Genomic DNA, 19,183 nt, shown 5'->3' on the forward strand with positions numbered 1-19,183 from the left:
ATTTTAAAACGTCTGACCAAGCATCAGAAGAAGTTTATTCTTTCCAGTGTGCATACTCTCTGGGCTGGTTTTCTGAGTCACCAATGTATGATGTGACTAAAGTGAGATTAAGTCTATGTATCATGCATAAAATTGGTCTTTCTTAGTCATGTAATATAAGTATAAAAAGCTGCACTGAATGTGCTAGCAGTCCTATATTTTTATATCCTAGATAAATATTTTATGTTACAAAGTAAGAAGTAGAGCAGTTTCTTAAAGTATGCTCTGCTCTCTGCTTCTAGGGGTGGACTGGGGCAATGGCATTTTAACAAGCACCCTAGATGATTCTAATACATAATCTAGGCCTCTTGATTCATGTCCTAGATCCATAGTAAATAATTATTACAAAATGTCCATAGCCATAGTATATATTGTTTTAGTAATGATAAAATGGGGCAAGAAATTATAATTGCGAGGAGGGGGATAACAAAATGTAAAGATTGTATATGCTGACCCACAGGAATCTGTAAAACACAAATGAAATGTAGTTTTGACCATCTGTTAAATTCCTCTATGAATGCGATACTATGTAGCCTCTTAATTTACATCCTGAAAGAACATAAGATTCTTGGGTTCTGTAGGAACCATTAGTGGTACTTTAGATTTATAGAAAGGGAAAATTTCTTGTTTGAATTTGCATCTAGTGATCAATCCTATATTTTTGAGAGGGTAGTGTAGCTTAGTGGTTAAGGGACCAGACTCAAGCCAGAGTGCCTGATTGAGTTGTATTATTTTAGGTGAGTTATATGACCTCTCTGAGTTTCATTCCCTTATAGCGTTATGATGAGGATTAATTGAGTTCATTTATATGAAACACCTAGAACGACTTACATATATTGTGTGCTATATAAGTGTTAGCTATTGTTATTACTGTTATTAATGAAAAAATCTTTAAATATATCTACATTACATAAAATCTAGAAAATGGAGAACAAATCTTATCACCCTGTCGTAACTACACTCATGATTATTTCTTTCTAGTCATTTTTAAAAATATTTTTTACTTAGATGATATCATTATGTACATGTGATTTTGTATCTTGTTTTTTTAAAGGAACTTGATGTATACAGTAATTGACTTAATCTTTTCTTACTGTTGGACACTTAATTCGCCACTTGTATCTCTAAAAAAAAATGGGGGTCTTAAATGTTTTCTCATTATTTTAACTTTTTCAAAGGAATGCTTCTCAAAATGAAGACTGTGTTACAGTCTGTGATTTAATGCATGTTTCTAAATTGCTTTTTTGTTGTGTGGTAACAACATATAATGCCAACTGCAATATGTGGATACCAGTTGCATTATAGTTAACTAGAGTGGAATGTTACAACAACAATCTCATTATTTAAAACACTAAGAACAGTGATGATGACAATACATTTTTGATTAATATAGCATAGCTAGAGGTACAAGGAAGTGCTGTCTAACAAAAACAAAACTCCATACATCAAATGGGCCCTGAAAGGATAGTCTCTGACCTAAGAGAAAACAAATAATCTCATCTCCCTATTTGAAAGAGACCAATAAGGAAATTTTGCAAACCTCCCTAGGGTATGTAAGACTTGGCGATATTAGAAGTAATTGGACAATAAAAAAACTGCTTTTATTAGCCCTTTACTTTTTAGCTCAGCTTATATGTGAACTTCTTAAACTCTTTTTGAGATTCACACCCCAAAGTCTAGCTCATATTTTTCTGCTAAGCCTTTTCTAAGTCCTTACCTGGCACTCTATACCTCTGCTGCACAAAAATTTTCTTAGCAACTCAGAGATGCCATTCTTCATGTCTCTGGGCCTTTGCACATGCTGTTTTCTCTCCCAGAAAAACACTCTTGCTCCCCACTCCCTTGATTTACTCCTATTCATTTCTCAGATCTCAAGTCACCCATTGCTTGCTCTAGGAAGCCTTCTCTCACCCTAAGACAGGTTAGATGCCCTATTTATGTGCTTTAATAACATTCTCTACTTCTCTATTTTTAATATACTGTAAGTACTGTTTCATTTATATTGATTCCCATATTAGATATATCCCCTACTGAAGGTAGATATCACGGCTGTATGAATCCATTTTGCAACCTTAGCACCCAGTAGCACACAAAAAATTATTGCACGATGAATAAATTTTAGTCTATAAAGAAGTGACTCAATTTTAAATCTCAGTGTAAAAAGTTCTAGGAAAAGCATTCAAAGCCTGATGAAATGATATCTTCTGTTTTCTTTCATTTGAAAATATTTTTGGTAAACAAAAGTATACAAAATGCACTAAAATACAATTGGTTTAATCTAGAGCTGGAACTGAGCCAATGTATGATGAAAGCAGTGTCTGTTACTTCCTCTTTTCAACTGTGTTATTTACCTTGCTGCTGCTGCTGCTGTTTTCATTCCTGGCAGTTCAGGCTTTGAGAGTCTGCACTGAAAATGTTCTGTCCTCAACAAGAACTGTTTGACCCTAAGGACAGTTGGGTCATCTTGGTTCCTGATGCTCCAGTGAGAATCACTTTTATTTTAATTGCATTTTATTTTATTCCGTTCTCAAAAAGAGTATAGCAGAGGCTGTGACTACAGAGTCTTATTTTATGCCATATGACTTTAGTAGTGTGTTATCTTGGTGGTTTGTTAACTGTAGTATATTCCACATGTTCTAATGCCAGGGTTGCTGGGTTATTCCGTTAATTCAGTCAGATATAGGAGTTATATTTGGTTATTATCTTTGTCACTATTCCCCACATACGTGAATTTTGAACAATTAATACTTGTTGTGCAGAAGAAGGGCTGAAAGGGGCCATTTTTTCAAGCTACATATTGAGGAAATTGTGTTAAAAAAGCAAGTGTCTCCCCCTCCCTTTTCTACCTTTCTTTCTCCCCATTTCCTCCCTCCCTCCTCTTCCCCGACCCCCGCCTCTTATCCACATCTTACTCAGACCTAAGCTCTTTATAAGAATTTTCATATTAAATCCAACTTGAGACATTAATGTTTCTGAAGGATATATCTGAAACTAAAAGACATGTCATTAGAGCGAAAGGCAATTGGAAAACAGGACAAGCATATAGTTAAGATATTTACCATGTGCTGTTCTCTGCTCTTGCCTTCTTTACCCCACCCCCAACAAAATAAAGGTGAAGAAATGGGGTATTGCAGAAAGGAATGCTTTTGAACAAGAGGGAATGCAGTTCAACTGCATGTCTCATGCTAGCTCTCTGGAGCAAACTACGCACAATCGTTTCTCAGCCTTTTGGCGAAGCTCAAGTGTGGAGCAAACTACACAGAAAATTTTGCAACTTTGTAGTAGAAACATGGTTTTTTTCTATGCTTTAATGTTTCTTTATAAAACAGTAGTCGATCTTCATAACTCATTGACAAATGGCTTTTTAAAATCAATATTAGATTACTTCATCTGGGCTTCTGCCATTTAAGATTGGAGTTGCTCATTCTTTTTTACTAAATGGACTGTGAAAATTGAACTGTTAATCTGTTAATGATTATAATAAATTGGAAACATATGAAGGTGGCCTCATCCACATTTGAGCTGCAGAATGTAGTAAGCTCCCCTGTGAACAAAGCTATTATTTTTTGATACCTGTGGTTTTAAGGTTCTCCATTCTGGATCATTCAGAAGACCTGAAAGAGACTAACGTGTTGACTCTTTAAATGATAACTCTCCTCTATATGCTGTTGGCTGCAATGCTTTATATTCTGTCATCGAAATGACAGTAATAATTTCAAGTACATTCCCAGCTGCGTTCTTCCTCTCTACCATCTGGACTTGGCTAGGTTTACAACATGGCAAGTATCAAGGTTTATCAGCCAAGATACTCTGTATTTCAATATTTTCCTGCATCTATCCAGTGGAAAAATTGTCATACTTATCATTCTTTGCCTCCTTTTATGGGGAAGGGAGAATTTGAGCTATTTAGTCCCTCTTCCCAATGTCCTTTCGTAATAAAAGCTCCTTAGGAAATTGTGTTTGGTGACCTGGAGAGTGGTGATTCTTTTGCATGAGCTAATGATAGTTAATTTCCTTAGTCACAGGTTTGTTGAAAATGTCTCCAACTTGGAGCAACTACTGTTGCCATCACAATTATTCCTTAGAACTTTGCTCTAGAGAAAGGTATAAACTATATTCATGTAATTGATCTTTCCCATCTGTTTCTAAGTCAGCAAAAAACGGAAATTAGTATTGGATTTTTTTAATGAAAACAACATTATCTGATATGTCATGTTAAGACATCAGAATGTCTTTTCCATCTTAAAAATCTTTTACAGTTTCAGTAGAATTGGAGTAAATAAGGTTATTAAGAGAATCTGATAAATTTTAATAATTAATGCTTTTGAAGTTTATAGACCCTAAGACTACAGGTTTAAATGTGTTTCTAAAACATATGTGCAAAAGCCTTCATACAGAATTATTATTATGAGAGTGAAAATTTAAAACAGCCTAAATGTTTTCAAATAGGAGTTTGGTTAAATTGTTGTAGGTCATGAAATAAAATATTATGAAGATATATGAACACTGCATATAAAGACAATGGAAAAATGGTGGGGGTAGTATCTCAGAGGTAAAAAGGCAGTATTAAAATGAATGCATATAGATCCACTGTATGGAATATTACATTGATTAAAATGTATAGGAAAAATCTTGGGAAATACACCCCACAATGTACGCTATCATTGTCCTGAGTTTAGATTTTTTTCTTATCTCTACTCCTCTTTCTCTTATAATTTTAAGAATTGGTATTCTTTATTTTAAAATGGGGAACCAAACTTCATAAACATTTATAAATCTTATTTAGATTTGCTTCAAAACCATTTATAGTAGTTGTTTTGTTCATTCTTTAATTCCTGAAGGTTTTTTTTGAGTACCTACTAGGAACATTGTGCTAAGGGATTAACATTTAACAAAATAGTAAGCTCATGGAGTTTATATCCAAATAAATAGTAAACACTAAGAAGCTTAGAAGCATACACTTAACTATTATATTCACATTTTTGTTGCCAACTTTAAAGAATGCTTATTGATTAGTAGTTTAAAGGATTTTAAAAATTCCTACATATATTTCATAGTCAGCTTTTGTAGTAATATAGTTTTTGTAGTCATATATCTTGTAGCTCCTTATTAATTGTACATTAATTGAAATCATTCCATATAAATTTCTAAGAATTCTCTCAGCATTTATATATGTAATGGTAGGGCCCAAAACAGTACATATCGTTTTTCTATTATTTTAACTGAATTATTTCTTATTTGTGCCAAATGGGAATTTAATTCTACTCTGATGTTTATTTTGCTAGCTTTTTGTTATGTGACTTTTCTAAGTGGTCTTGTTCTTCCTTTGCTAACATAATGAAATCCAAAAGCTGAGTGGAATACAATTTATGGAGTTCTGTCACGATCTTCCTTTCCTGCCTCACCCGACACGTTTTCCCTTTCTCCCCGTTTCTCTCCACTAGCCACAATGAAATTGGGAGCCAGTTCAGTGCATGGACGCTTTCTCTTTGGGCCTTGAACATTTAGGGTCCCTCTTCACCTGACTAAGACCTATATATACCTTGAAGTTTCAACTTGGGTTAAGACCTCTTAACCTCCCCTAGTGGGTGAAGCAGTTCTTATATGTGCTTCCATAGAATATCATATTTCTTTTTCAATAAATAACATTTATATGATATTCTTCTTGCCTGGTTACATTAGACTTTAAGACCTCTGAGAGAAGGGAAATATCTACCTTGTTCACCAATAAATAGATAGATAGATAGATAGATAGATAGATAGATAGATAGATAGATAGATAGATAGTTAGTGGTCTTTGTTAAAATGAAAATAACTGCTGAAAGATAGAGATTTAGTTTCATAGTAGAATAATTAAATATAAAAATAAACCATATTAACTTTGAAACAAAGCATCATTTAATATTTTTTCTTGCCCTATTATCTCTCCTGTCTCTCTCCCACCTCTGGTTCTCCCCGCACTCCCCCCCACCTCGCCCCCACTCTCCCTCTCCCTCTCCCTCTTTCTCATTTTTTGATCTGTATCAGATGTCATCAATCTTACAGAAGAAGTGCAGTGGATCAAAGTCAATACAAACATGACTGGCTATTATATTGTACACTATGCGGATGATGATTGGGAAGCACTAATCAAACAGTTGAAAATCAATCCTTATGTCTTGAGTGACAGAGACCGAGCCAACCTCATCAACAACATCTTTGAACTTGCAGGGTAGAGTATGCTTGGTTTGGGGTGCTTTTAAAATAAAAAAAAAGTGGTATTGAGGAAAACATTTTAGAAAACCAGTTTAAAAGAACTAGCATATATTGCCTGTTAGGTATGATTTATTTTTGAGGATTGGGAAAATGTAAGACATATTCCTGGCCTTCAGGGCTTTATAATCTATATGGAAATATCAGCTACAAACATTGAACAGTTAAATAACAAGGTTTAAATAATATTTCAAGATTGTACATGCCAAAAATCAAGACACGGTTGCTGAGTAAATTGATGGAGTTCAGGCTTTGTTTTATTTCTTGAGACAGTTCTTTCCCAGCAGCATTTAGTTTAAGCATGATGCACAGTACTTACTCACTGGTTTGAGGGGCATCTGTGATAGGTGGAGCCTCATTTGGGTACTACTTACCTCCCTAACAGCCCTGTGCATTACAGAATTCCACTGCCAAAATGGCAATGACTTGTTATAGATATCTTCTGAATAGGAAGATTACCAGTGTAGGTTGTTAATGGGTCGAGAGACACAAGGAACATTTAAAAGGGTTCCTTCTGACTGTTCTTGACCTTCTTATTTTGCTTCATTTTTTATGAAGTGACCTTATATCATCTCAGCCATCATTGTTATGATTTCTATAAAATGATTAATTTTTAAAATGTACTCACCATAAATTTACAGTGGGCCTCGCCTTAAGTTTGACAAATTCCCATACAAAGAACTAAATTTCTTTCTGATTCAGATCTTCTTTATGCCACCTGTTCTCACTTGATAATTATAAGTAATTAAAAATAAATAAAATTAGTACTCTTCATTTTTTCTCACCTAAGACATTGTAATACTTTTCCTAATTCAGTAGCAATTTATAAGTGACTTATGGAGTAAAAGCAGAGCTATTGTTTGTCTTTCTTTTGAAATGTGTCTTTAACCTTGGGGCACACATATGAACTTAATCAAAGATAATAATATTTAGTCTAACTTTACAGAATGACACTCTAAGCTTAAATTTTAGTCTTCAAGACTTACCACCTGGCCATAAAATTTCTCTCTCAGCATGCATAGAGTTCATCTGCCTTTCTCGGCATATTTACTTTTACTGTTCTTTTAACACTTTAGCCTAGGCAAAGTGCCTCTTCAGAGAGCCTTTGATTTAATTGGTTACCTTGGAAATGAGACCTATACTGCACCCATCACTGAAGCCCTGTTCCAGACAAGCCTCATCTTCAACCTTCTTGACAAACTGGGATACATGGATCTGGCCTCAAGACTAGTGGTAAGTCTGCCATTTACCAGCTTCTCTTTGTTGCTTGCCTTTAATAGTGTTACTAATAATTTCATTCAACAGTAGTAGCCTGTAAAAGCAACTAGTTAAATTCTGTTTTCTTCACTTTCCTAGTTGTGAAATCTTTGAGTCAAAATGTCATTGCTTACCATGGAAAGTTGATAAAGGCTCAGGATGATGTGGTCTTGTTTGGTTATCAAAATATAGACTTCTAATACTGCTGTCACATGAAAAGAAAATCTCTCAATTCAAATCGTGATTTTCTTTTTATATCATAAATGCTTGAAGTAGGCCTTTTTTGTGAAGTAGTGCTCCCCATTGACTTCATAGTGGTTAATATAAAGTGTTAATATATGTATGTTCATATTGAGAATATTGTTTTAGAAGGCCTTTCGCCTGTCTTATAGATGATGATTGGTGGATATAAGTTTCTCTGCAAAGCAGTAAAGGAGTCTTGGTATTTGGAGACTGTCTTACTTTTTTAAAAAACAGTTGCCTGATCTTAACAGTTGTTATTTTAGACACTTTCAGTATTAAACTGTCAACCAAGTCTTTAAAAGCTTAAGAGAAAGTGATGAATTCTTTGTTTTATCCAATTCTCTGAATCAGCACATTCCGACAATAGGGGTTTGCTTTATAAACTAGTCACGTTTTCCAGGGCCCAGGGAAAAGGCATCTTTCAGGAAAAGGAAGAAACTATCGGACCAGGAATTAGAATAAGTCTTTTAGAGTTTTGGTATCCTCACTGGTAAAAGGAAGGGTTTGGATTATATCTTTAAAAAAAAAAAAAAAAATCTCCTTTCTGCCTCTCTTACTGTCCTACTTTGCTTCTCCTCTGATGAATTCTTTCATCACATGCATGATTGTCAGTGGGGGAAGGGAACGCAGAGCAGATCAGTCAGATAGAGCTTGGAAAGCACCTTTCCTCACAAGTTTCTGATCTGACCCCAAAGGAACCACCCCTGTTCCTACCCATAAGTGAGATGCTTAAGTTAGATGATTTCTGAAGTCTCTTCTAGTTGATAGATTTTTGTCATTCTTCTATTTTACAAGGCTTTTTATTCCCAGCCTTAATAAAAACCAGTGCCTGGAATGTGACCCAGCCCATAGTGACATTCAGTGAATGTTAAATGACTAAAATGAGTGAAACACACCAGAAACAAGTACATTTCAGTGCTTACTATATTCTGTACACCGTGCTTGGTACACCGTGCTTGATACTTGATGTAGAGTGCCTCATTAAATATTTACACAGTATTAAATAGATACTTCTACCCTCATTAGATAAATGAGGAGACTAAATAACTTCCCCAAAGTCACTTACCTAAACTAATAAATTAAAATGCTGAGATTAAAACCCAGATCAGTTTCACTCCAAAAGCCTATTCTTTGTATGTTGCTATATTTTAAATTAATTTGTATTCTAGCAATGTTGTCTTTCCAAAGATACCTTTTTGTTGGAAAAATCAGTTGTTTCTTTCTTGCTATTTTTTTTTGTTTGTTTTTTAAACTAAGATTTTAAAATCAAACAGTTTGAAAAGCTTGTTAACCGTGTGTTTAAGGTTTAAGATGACAGACCCATATCTAGTTGCTTTGCCAAAAATGAAGTTTTCCACTTACTGTTTGAGATTTCTTTTATATCTAAAATGTTACTAACAGTAATTTTTATAGTATTTATATACATTTCCAAGAAGTATGCAAATGACATATTGGTCTCTCTCTCTCTCTCTCTTTTTTTTTGGTACAGCATCTTTTTATTTTTCTTACCATTGCTTTCATGCACTTTAAAATTTACCTACATTCATTGGGAACAAAGAAACAAAACTTATTGGTCTCTTTAGAGAAAACTTAGAATACAACACAGACTTGCTACTGTTAGTATATTAAAGTGAAGGCCGTTTGTTAACCAGTTCAGCTACTATAAATGGACATTTGGGTTGTTTTCAGTTTGGAGCTGTTACAAATAGTGTTGCTGAGTATTCTTATACATGTCTTTGGTTAATATTTACATGCATTTCTTTGAGGTATGTGTCTGGAAGTGGAACTGCTGAGTCATAACATATGTATGCTTAATACTGTACTACCAAATTGTTTTTCAAAGTTATACCAATTTAATGCTCCATCAGCAGTGTATGAGAATTCAAGTTCTATTCTGGCTCTATATAGCCTTGCCAACAGTTAATATTAATAGTAAATCTTTTTCCTTTTAACCCTTCAGATGGGTGCCTAGTGGTATTGCAATTTTAGCTTTAATTTGCATTTCCATAATGACTAGGGAAGATTAGTTCTTTTTGATTTTTATTGACCATTGGATGTTCTCTTTTGGGAAGTACCCAGGTCTCTCATTTGTTTTTCTATGGGATTATTTGTGTTGTTCTTATTGACTTATAAGAGTTCTTTATATTCTATTTATGAGTCCTTTGTTGTGCATGTGTATTTTCAAATATCTTCTTCCCCTCTGGCTTACTTTTTCACTCTTTTAATGACATTCTTTGATTAGTGTAAAGTTTTGATTTTAATGTGTGAAATCTGCCTAACCCAAGATATTCTCCTGTGTTCTCTTCTGAAAACTTTATTATTTTACCTTTTATATTTAGATCTATGCTCCATCTGGAAATGATTTTATATACGGTGCAAAGTAGACATAAAGATTAATATTTATTCAATATGGATATTAGTTGATCCAGTACTAATGTGCTTCATTGTATACATATATTTTTTTATTACAGAATTGCTATAATTATTTTGGGGTTATTAGGGCCATGCCAGATCAACACCATTTGGGGTAGTATATTAGTTACCTAGAGCCACCATAATAAATTATTACAAATTTGGTGTCTTAAAACAACAGAAATTTATTCTCTCACAGTTCTGGAAGCCTTAAATCAAGGCGTTGGCAGGGTAGGGTTGGTTTCTTCTAAGAGAGAATCTGTTCAATGCATCTCTCAGCTTCAGAGGGTTGCCAGCAATCCTTCGCATGCCTTAGTCTGTGGATTGCATCACTATCTCCATTGGCATTCTACCTGTGTTTCCTTGCCAAATTTTCTTATAAGGGCACCAGTCGTTGGATTTGGGCCCGCCGTAATCCAGTATGACCTCATCTTAACTTGATTACATCTGCAAAAATCCTGTTCCCAAATATGGTCACATTCATAGGTTCCAGGCAGATATGAGTTTTGGGGAGACACTATTCAACACAGTATATGTAGCAGTAAATAACATCAGTACATATCACTCACTTCCTTTCACTATTAAAGGACAGTGTTGGAACTGAATGTACCCTAAGAGGAAGCAGAATATCTGTCTACTCTGAAGCTACGCAACTAGTTGAATTCCATGATGGCAGAAGCCACTCTTCCTCCTGCTTCTCTACATTAACTCTGTTGAGGCCCAGTGTCAGGAAGCACTTGACACCTCAAACCATTCCCATGCTGAGAATATATATACTAAACTCAATTCAAGGAGTTAAACCTTTTGTATATTTTCCTGCCGTAACATTCAAGTGACTACGCATCTTCATTCCAGATGATGATTTCGAGTTATCTGGCAGATGTGTGTTTATTCAGAACATGCTTCCAGGTGGAGTCCAGGGGACTGATGATTAGAGAGCAAGGGCTGGGGGCTTAGTGTGCATGTGGAAGACCATGGCCCTTTTACTGCAATGGATCTTCATTCATACACTCATTGTTAGTTAAAAGTCAGATTAGCTTCAGTTTGTCAGGAGGGAGATTTTTTTTTTTAATTCTTATTCTAATCTTACAGCATTCTGATAGCATCAAAACTCATGATATGAAATCTGACCCACTATAGTCAGAGATTGGAATGGCCAACATTTCTGAGTCCTTAGATCCAATCTTCAAATAGTATTTGTGATTAAGACTGGTGTCTTAATTCATTATGTCATTGTCACCAGAGCAGTGTGTATATTTATTGGTCATTTTGTTTGGTAGGCCGTACATACCTACATAACGTATATTCATGTGTCACATTTTGTAATGTTTACAGTGATGTTTCTGTGGGTAGGGTCTGGAGGCACATTTGAATTGTGTCAAATCGTTCACATCTGATGTTAACATCTGATCCCAACCACATTCCTATTTCATCACTTATAAGCCTGTCATTCTTTTACATATGCAGGATTGGTGGGATAAACCTTTTGCAATAAAAGCTGACACTTCACTTTTAAGAAGCTCAGTTGACCCAAGAAAGAACTCCCTGGGCATATCAGTATAAAATTAAAGCAGTAAATCAAAATGTAATATATAACATAAGTGCCAGCATCTATCCCTGTTTTTTTTTTTAAGTCATTTTGTTATTGTTGTTGCATTTTATTTGTATTGCATATCCAATGTTCGTAGCTAGTATAACCCACCAATTCATTTTCTCTCCCACTTGTTTTTTTCACTTTATGAAATCCTTTGATTTCATAAAGTGAAATCCAATCCAGAGGATTATATTCTATTGTTTAGTGAGTTTAAATTTCACAAAATTAATTGAGAACCATGTAAAAATAGGTTTAATTTTATTTCTAAAAATAGGTTTAATTTTATTTCTAAAAGCGCTTGCTATGGTTTATTAATATTAAAAATATAACCTGGATTACTTATAAAAATGATATTTTATAATAGCAGGGATTTTCTAAATAGAATTATTATTTTTTAAATAAAATATTTTACTCTATTATGTTATCATTTGAAATATATTTAAAGCTAACTATTTGGGGAATTCCTCTTGACTGTTTGGTACAGGGAATAACTAGTAAGATTGCACCTGTAATTCCAATGGGCTAACTGCTCAGGAATTAGCCTTAGCATTTTCATGTGTCAGGTTATCCTTGCTTCCAGTACTTTCAAGTGCCATTTTTCATACTGGCTTCTTTATGTTTCAGTAAACTGTCAAGGAGCATTGCCATTTTTCTCCACTGAGTTTTTTAAAATAATATTTTAAGCATGTAACTTTTTTCCTCATTCTTCTTTTGTTTCTATTTGACAGTTATAAGTAGCTTTTAAATTTCTTTTATTTTTCTCACATTTGGGATGGTTTGCAATTGTGATGCCATTGAGAAGGTCAGGCCAGTAGAAGACAGCATGTACCAGTGCAGTCATGTGTATCCAGTAGGATCTCCTGCATTGCTGTTATGTTGCTTGCATTACCAGCCAACATGGCAAGTGTTTTTCCACTTCATGTCCTCCATGTGACTCACACATTCCACAAGGTGTATGTTCTCTATTCCTTTTGAAGCAAACAAACAAAAGTGAGTTGACATGTCATCACAAACTTCGAGTCTTTCTCCTTGTACAGATTCTTTTTTCTCTCCGTGTCATCAGCTTCACAAGAGCTTTATTCAGAGAAGATCTTCTGAGAAAATGGCCTCAGCATTTTAAAACTCTCCAACTAGGAATCATTTTAGGTATTAACAGTGGTATTCTCAAAGAATATAAGAACTTGAGCTAATTTTCTGGGGTCGAGTGTTTTTGTATGTGGTCATCTATGGGACTTGACTACTTGAGATGAGACATGATAAGGGTGGTGGTGTTAAAGAAACAGTGGGAAGACATACCCTGTGCCGAGAACCCTGTGGGCGGGGTATGCCTGTAGATATTTTTCATTTTGCTTCACCTTATTTATAGCCATGAAGGTTTTCTAAAATATACATGTAAGCATTTTTATATTTGAATTTTTGTTCCTTTTAGTGGCATATTTTATGCGATAATTTTTTAAAATCCCACATGTTCTCACCCTTCCCTGTATACCATAGCTTGAAATATAGAAATACTTCCATTTTGCTATGAACAGCTTCTGCGCTTTTGTGTTGGGGAGATATGAAAAGGAAATGAGATTTGTTGATTTCTTAATACCATAAGTATACATTTAAGAATGACATCTTATTCAGAAGTGACTATAACAATGGACTGTATAGCATATGATTTTACTGAATAACTATTAATTTCCTTAAGTGTGATAAGGTATTGTGATTATGTAGGAGAATGTCCTTATTTCTGGGAGTTGGATGCTAAAGTATACATAGATGAAATATCATGATATCTGTAACTTACTTTCATATGGTTCACTTAAAACCAGAGAAACAAATGTGTATGTATGCGTGTTATATATACATAGAAACGAAGCAGTTGAAAAAAAAAACACAGTGATTCTAGCATATGCGTGTTCATTGGGCTACTCTTATAGCTTTTCTGTAGGTTCAAAACATTTTTAAATAAAAAGTTGGGTTGTGGGATAACTATAAATAACTATGCTTTCCTGCAGTCCTCATTTTCTTGGTAATTTGATTACATTAATTTGTTGCAGCATCAAACTAGTTATTTAAAATATTTTTGAAAATATTGGATTCAGAAACATTTAAGCATCTTCCCATGAGTAAAGAAATATATTTTTTTCTCATTGCTTTATAGATTTATGGATTCTAAAGTCACGAGGTCAGAAAGTTCCAACCTACTTCTAGCAATGGTTTTAAGTGACTTTTTGGCAGGAAAATAACTTCTACCTGAGTACACACAGAAGAAAGGTTCCCTACTGCACAGAAGTCATTAATTCTTTCTGTGATATGTCATGTAAAGTCCCCTTTGGCTATAGCAGCCTTACATATAGCCTTTGTTATTGAATGGTCTCATCTCAGCTGTATGTGGGCAGTTGATTTTAATGATGTCTACCCCTCCCCTTTTTTTTTCTCTCTTCGGGTAAACGTTGGGAAAAAGAGATCTACTTGTCCTTTTTCTGGTTGTCCTATTCCCTTGTAATCCATTTTGTCTCTCTAGGCCAGGATATTTAAATTGCTTCAAAGCCAAATTCAACAGCAAACTTGGACTGATGAGGGCACCCCATCTACTCGAGAGCTACGGTCAGTCCTGCTAGAATTTGCTTGCACCCACAGCCTAGATAACTGCAGCACTACTGCCATGAAGCTGTTTGATGATTGGGTGGCATCCAATGGAACTCTAAGGTGACGTGTGCTTCTACTCAAATGATCTCTCTCTTCTTTACCTCATATCGTATACTGAAACCAGGATCTTCTGATCTTGGGTCATAAATGTTATAAAACTAGGTGTTAATATAGGTGAACTCTATGAACTTGTCAAATAAAACTGTTTTTTTTTCAATTGTGGTAAAATACATATAACATAAAATTTACTATCTTAACAATTTTTAAGTATACAGTTTAGTAGTGTCAATATATTCACATTGTTGTGCAACAAATCTCCAGAACTTTTTTATCTTGCAAAACTGAATTTTTTACCCAAACAACTCCCCACTTTTCCCTCCCCCCTAGCCCTGGTCTACTTTCTATTTTATGAGTTTTATTGCTCTAAAGACCTCATGTAAGTGAAGCCATACAGTATTTGTCTTTTCATAAGTGGCTTATTTCACTTAACATAATATGATTATGGTTCAAGTATATGATCAAGGTTCACCCATGTTGTAGCATGTGGCAGAATTTTCTTCCTTTTTAAGGCTGAATAATCCATTATACAAATGTATATACCACATTTCCTTATCTATTCATCCATTGATGGACATTTGGGTTGTTTCAACCTTTTAGTTCTTACAAATAATGCTACCATGAACATGGCTGTACAGATATCTCTTCAAAACCCTGATTTCAGTTCTTTCAGATATGTAACTGGAAGTGGAATTGCTAGATCACATGGTAGTTCTGTTTTTAATTTTTCGAAAAACCTCCATATTGTTTCCCATAGTGGTTCTACCATTTTACATTCTCACCAATAGTGCACAAGGTTTCCAGTTTCTCTACATTCTCACCAATACTTGTTGTTTTCTGATTTTTTTTTTAATAGCAGCCATCTTAATGAGTGTGAGGTGTCAAAAAAGTCTCTTTTAATTTATTTAGGAATAAAACATAACAGGTGGAGTTAGCAATTAGAAATTTTTGGTTCTCTTCAAGTTCCTCATTGGGCGTTATGGAAAACAATTCAAGCATCAGATAAAGAGTTGGGATTTGGGGCAGGGGTTGGGATAATCTTATTGAGGTTCCTTTCAGCTTTGAGATCTTAATGAAGGCAGAAAACCATGCTTCTTCACCTCTTCTCATCCATCTCCTCATATTTCTACGATGGAACTCACCACACTGTGTTGTAATACACATATTTATTGTTCTGTACCGTGTCATAGCCCGCATGTTCCTAAAGGGCAGAGACCATGTCTCACTCTCCCTCTCTGCAGCATCCAGCCAGTTGCCTGCCTGGTTCTTTATGGATGCTCAGCAAATAATTATTGTGTCAAATTGAATTTATATTCCTTATAGTCCCACCACGAGGAAAGTAGCAGCCACTAAATTAACCATTTTCTTAACTATTAGTTGTACAGTAAAGACTCTTCTAATTGTTACCTGCTCTGACCCCCAAAATACCGCCATTAGTCAACTTCTTGCCTATGTACTCAGGATTTTTTCTTGTTCTTCTCATATTTGACCGCCTCTCTTACAGCCTACCTACTGATATCATGACTACTGTGTTCAAAGTGGGAGCAAAAACTGAAAAAGGCTGGTCATTCCTCTTAAGCAAGTACATCTCGATAGGCTCTGAAGCAGAGAAGAATAAAATACTTGAAGCTCTTGCCAGCTCAGAGGATGTATGGAAACTTTACTGGTATGAAACCACCCAAGGAATATGATACATAGAAACCAAAAGCATAAAAGCATTGTGCTCTCTGGGATCTCCCTTTTCTTCTCTTTACTCACAGCCCAGACCTGACGGGGACAGTGTGGTGAGGAGCTCGCGTGTGCTGGGCTTCACACATGTGAAGACTGGACATATAGGCAAGAGATGTTTTGCCCAAAAGAGATTGGGAGACGCCAGGAATCGCAGCCCCCTTCTAACTTTCTTCTTAAACACTTCTTTATCGCCTTAGCATGCTGTCTTTAATTCCATAGTTAGTCCTTCTTTCTTTTTAATCAAGGCGTTATTCTCTCCAAGCTGTCATTTTGAAAATGCAAACACTTCAGATAAAGGTAGCATGTAAAAGCTTATAGGCTCACCTTCATGTGAATCCGTCAGCCCTTTTTTAATATTCAGCTGATGAAGACCTGGAAATGAGAGTTACACATGGGGAAAGAAGGGCAGTCAGTGAGTAGGGCCTCCTGACAGGAAGAACAGTCAGTGGCAAGGTAGAGGAGCTCTGAGGAGCCAAGGGAAATATATAGGTATCTTAAAAGTCAACACCAGGAAGGACTTAGGTCTCATTGCTTCTCTTGTTTAATTTTGCTCAGATAAAGTTTAATAGTGTCCCGGACATGACCTCAGCACCTGCCCAGACCCACTTTCCAAAGGATATACTGTAAATAATCATGTTCTCTAAAGTAGTAGCCCGCCTCTGACCCAAGCAAATAAAGCTTTTGTTTTTAAACTAGTAATGATTTTGTTTTAAACTAGCAATACACTACAAATTCCCATTAGAAAGTATTTAAACAAAACTTAAGGAAATGGAATATTGTGAAAGTATCTCTCATATGCTTCTTTACTCCCATTCTTACTCCCTCTGTTAACACCGTCAGTCCTGGATGGTGTATTTATATACATCGACCTAAGTTTATACTATATCCAGTGTTTTGTGAAGGTCCTTTTGGTGAATGATCAGTCTCTGAGATTTGCCATATCAGCTCATAAGGCCTACTTCATTGGTTTTTCAGACTGCCTAGTATTCCGTAGTATGGCTTTAACCTGTCATTTATTCGATCCATCACATTTGATGGGTGCTTGGGTTTTTCTTCCTATTAAAAATACTGCTGCATTCTTTTTGGGGTATGTGTTTTCTCACTATACATAGATTTTATAACATAGTAAGTGAGAGCTGCTTATGTTCAAATGCTAGGCTTTAGTATTTACTAGCTGTGTAACTGGGACAATTATGTAATCTCAATTAACCTATGAAATGGGGACGGGTAATAGTTATCTATTTTAAGCTTTGTTGTATCTAGGATTTAGAACATTATTATGTATGAAGTATCAATAAATATTAAGTATTAATATCAAGTGTAATCTGAAATGTATCTTCATTTTCACATTCAAACAGCCCGTTTTTTAAGAGTAATAATATACCTGCCTACTCAAATCAAGTACAGTTTTTAACTGAAAAAATACTTCTTCAGAATTATAATAAATTCTACCAGAATTTATTTCTCAAATGCCCTTACTACCTCAAGAACTATTTATTATTATGTGACAGTATATTTAAGTGCTTATCTCATTGGTGAGTTATTTCTCCATTTTAAAAAATGACAAGCTTTCAATCAATTGATCAATCTTAGAGTAACGCGAACCTTATACACCTTGACTTGCTGCAGAGCTAGGAGACCAGTGCTAATTTAAGTTTAGTCATCACTTTATCATGAACAATTATTTCGGAAGCTAAATCTGCTTTGCTCTTCAGGTTAATGAAAACTAGCCTCAACGGAGACATCATCCGGACACAAAAGCTGTCGTTTATCATTAGGACAGTGGGCCGACGTTTTCCTGGACACTTATTGGCGTGGGATTTTGTCAAAGAGAACTGGAATAAGCTTGTACAGAAGTAAGTTTCTCCGAGATTTTCTGGCTTTTAGTGTTTTCAGGCTCTGCATTTGAAAAATGTTCCCAGCGTTGTCGTGGTTTATGGGAGTTATGATTTGCTATGAGAGGAAAAATGCTTCAGTGACAGTTTAACTGAAACACCCAGAAATTTTCACATTTGTAAACACAGTTCCATAATGCGAGTCAAGTAACAGTGGCGTTCCACGTGAATATTAATCAAGCCCAACCATGTTGACACCAGGTCGCTTAGCTGAGCATGGCCACAGACTGTTTCAGAATAGCGGTCTAGTATGTGTGTTGAAAAATGCCTCTTCATTGCCAAGGGATCAGTGAAAGGATTCACACCCAGCTAGATAGCACATGTAGGTTTTTTTCTTTTAAAGTAATACTGACATTTCTGGATGTTTGATATGATTTTTGAATAGATCAAATGGATTAACAGTTTCTCTGGTTATCCCTAACTCCTGCCTTTTCCTGCCCACCTTTCGTTCCCACTGGCGGTAAATGTGTCTAGGACGACTCCCGACGTACCGAGCTGTGGTTCCCAGCAGCAGGGCTCTGCTCTGCCTTTGGCATGTGTAGCTTATAGTAAAGCATTGCCTTTGCACTCAGAAACGTGGCTTACCAACAGCTGCCTCATTTTTTTTGCTCTTTATGCCCTTCTGTTTGTCTTTCTTCAGGTTCCATCTGGGGTCCTATACCGTACAAAGTATTGTTGCGGGATCAACTCACCTGTTTTCAACGAAGGCTCATTTGTCTGAGGTTGGTTGTATAAAATGCTAGTAGGGAGACTAGGTAACCCTCTCCCCTTAGGCTGCTCAGTTAGTCACATGGTGGCTTCTCATGCCAATTCCTGTCCTCCCTCTCCGTCTGCCTTCAAGAATGCTAAAGATTCTGCATTGGGATTACTTCTAAAGGGTAGATATACAGCAATGAGAAAAAAATCTGATGAAAAATTCTGATTCTATTCTCAATAATATTCCCTTGTCTCCCTGATATAAATAATTTTTTAATTAAGACCAATATATGCCAAGTTTCCTTTTAAGTGGTAATAAAATCGTTTTGAAGAATTGCCCAAAGGTGAAATTGGGCACCAAGCCTAACTT

General features: G+C 35.4%; 1 protein-coding gene across 2 annotated transcripts in view; it reads left to right on the plus strand.

The window, feature by feature from the left end:
* Positions 1-19,183, plus strand: part of LNPEP (leucyl and cystinyl aminopeptidase) — an 87,716-nt gene that overhangs the window by 59,840 nt on the left and 8,693 nt on the right. For both annotated transcript variants that reach the window (XR_003046661.1, XM_006913240.3), the window contains exons 12-17: positions 6,067-6,250; positions 7,368-7,524; positions 14,310-14,494; positions 15,996-16,157; positions 17,938-18,078; positions 18,758-18,839. Coding sequence is in view for 1 of the 2 variants with exons in the window: in XM_006913240.3 (XP_006913302.1) it covers positions 6,067-6,250; positions 7,368-7,524; positions 14,310-14,494; positions 15,996-16,157; positions 17,938-18,078; positions 18,758-18,839 (911 nt within the window). In the remaining variant the exon portion in view is untranslated. The remainder of the gene's footprint in view (positions 1-6,066; positions 6,251-7,367; positions 7,525-14,309; positions 14,495-15,995; positions 16,158-17,937; positions 18,079-18,757; positions 18,840-19,183) is intronic.

This window comes from Pteropus alecto, unplaced genomic scaffold (genome assembly GCF_000325575.1).
Source record: "Pteropus alecto unplaced genomic scaffold, ASM32557v1 scaffold20, whole genome shotgun sequence".
Taxonomy (NCBI): Eukaryota; Metazoa; Chordata; class Mammalia; order Chiroptera; family Pteropodidae; genus Pteropus; species Pteropus alecto.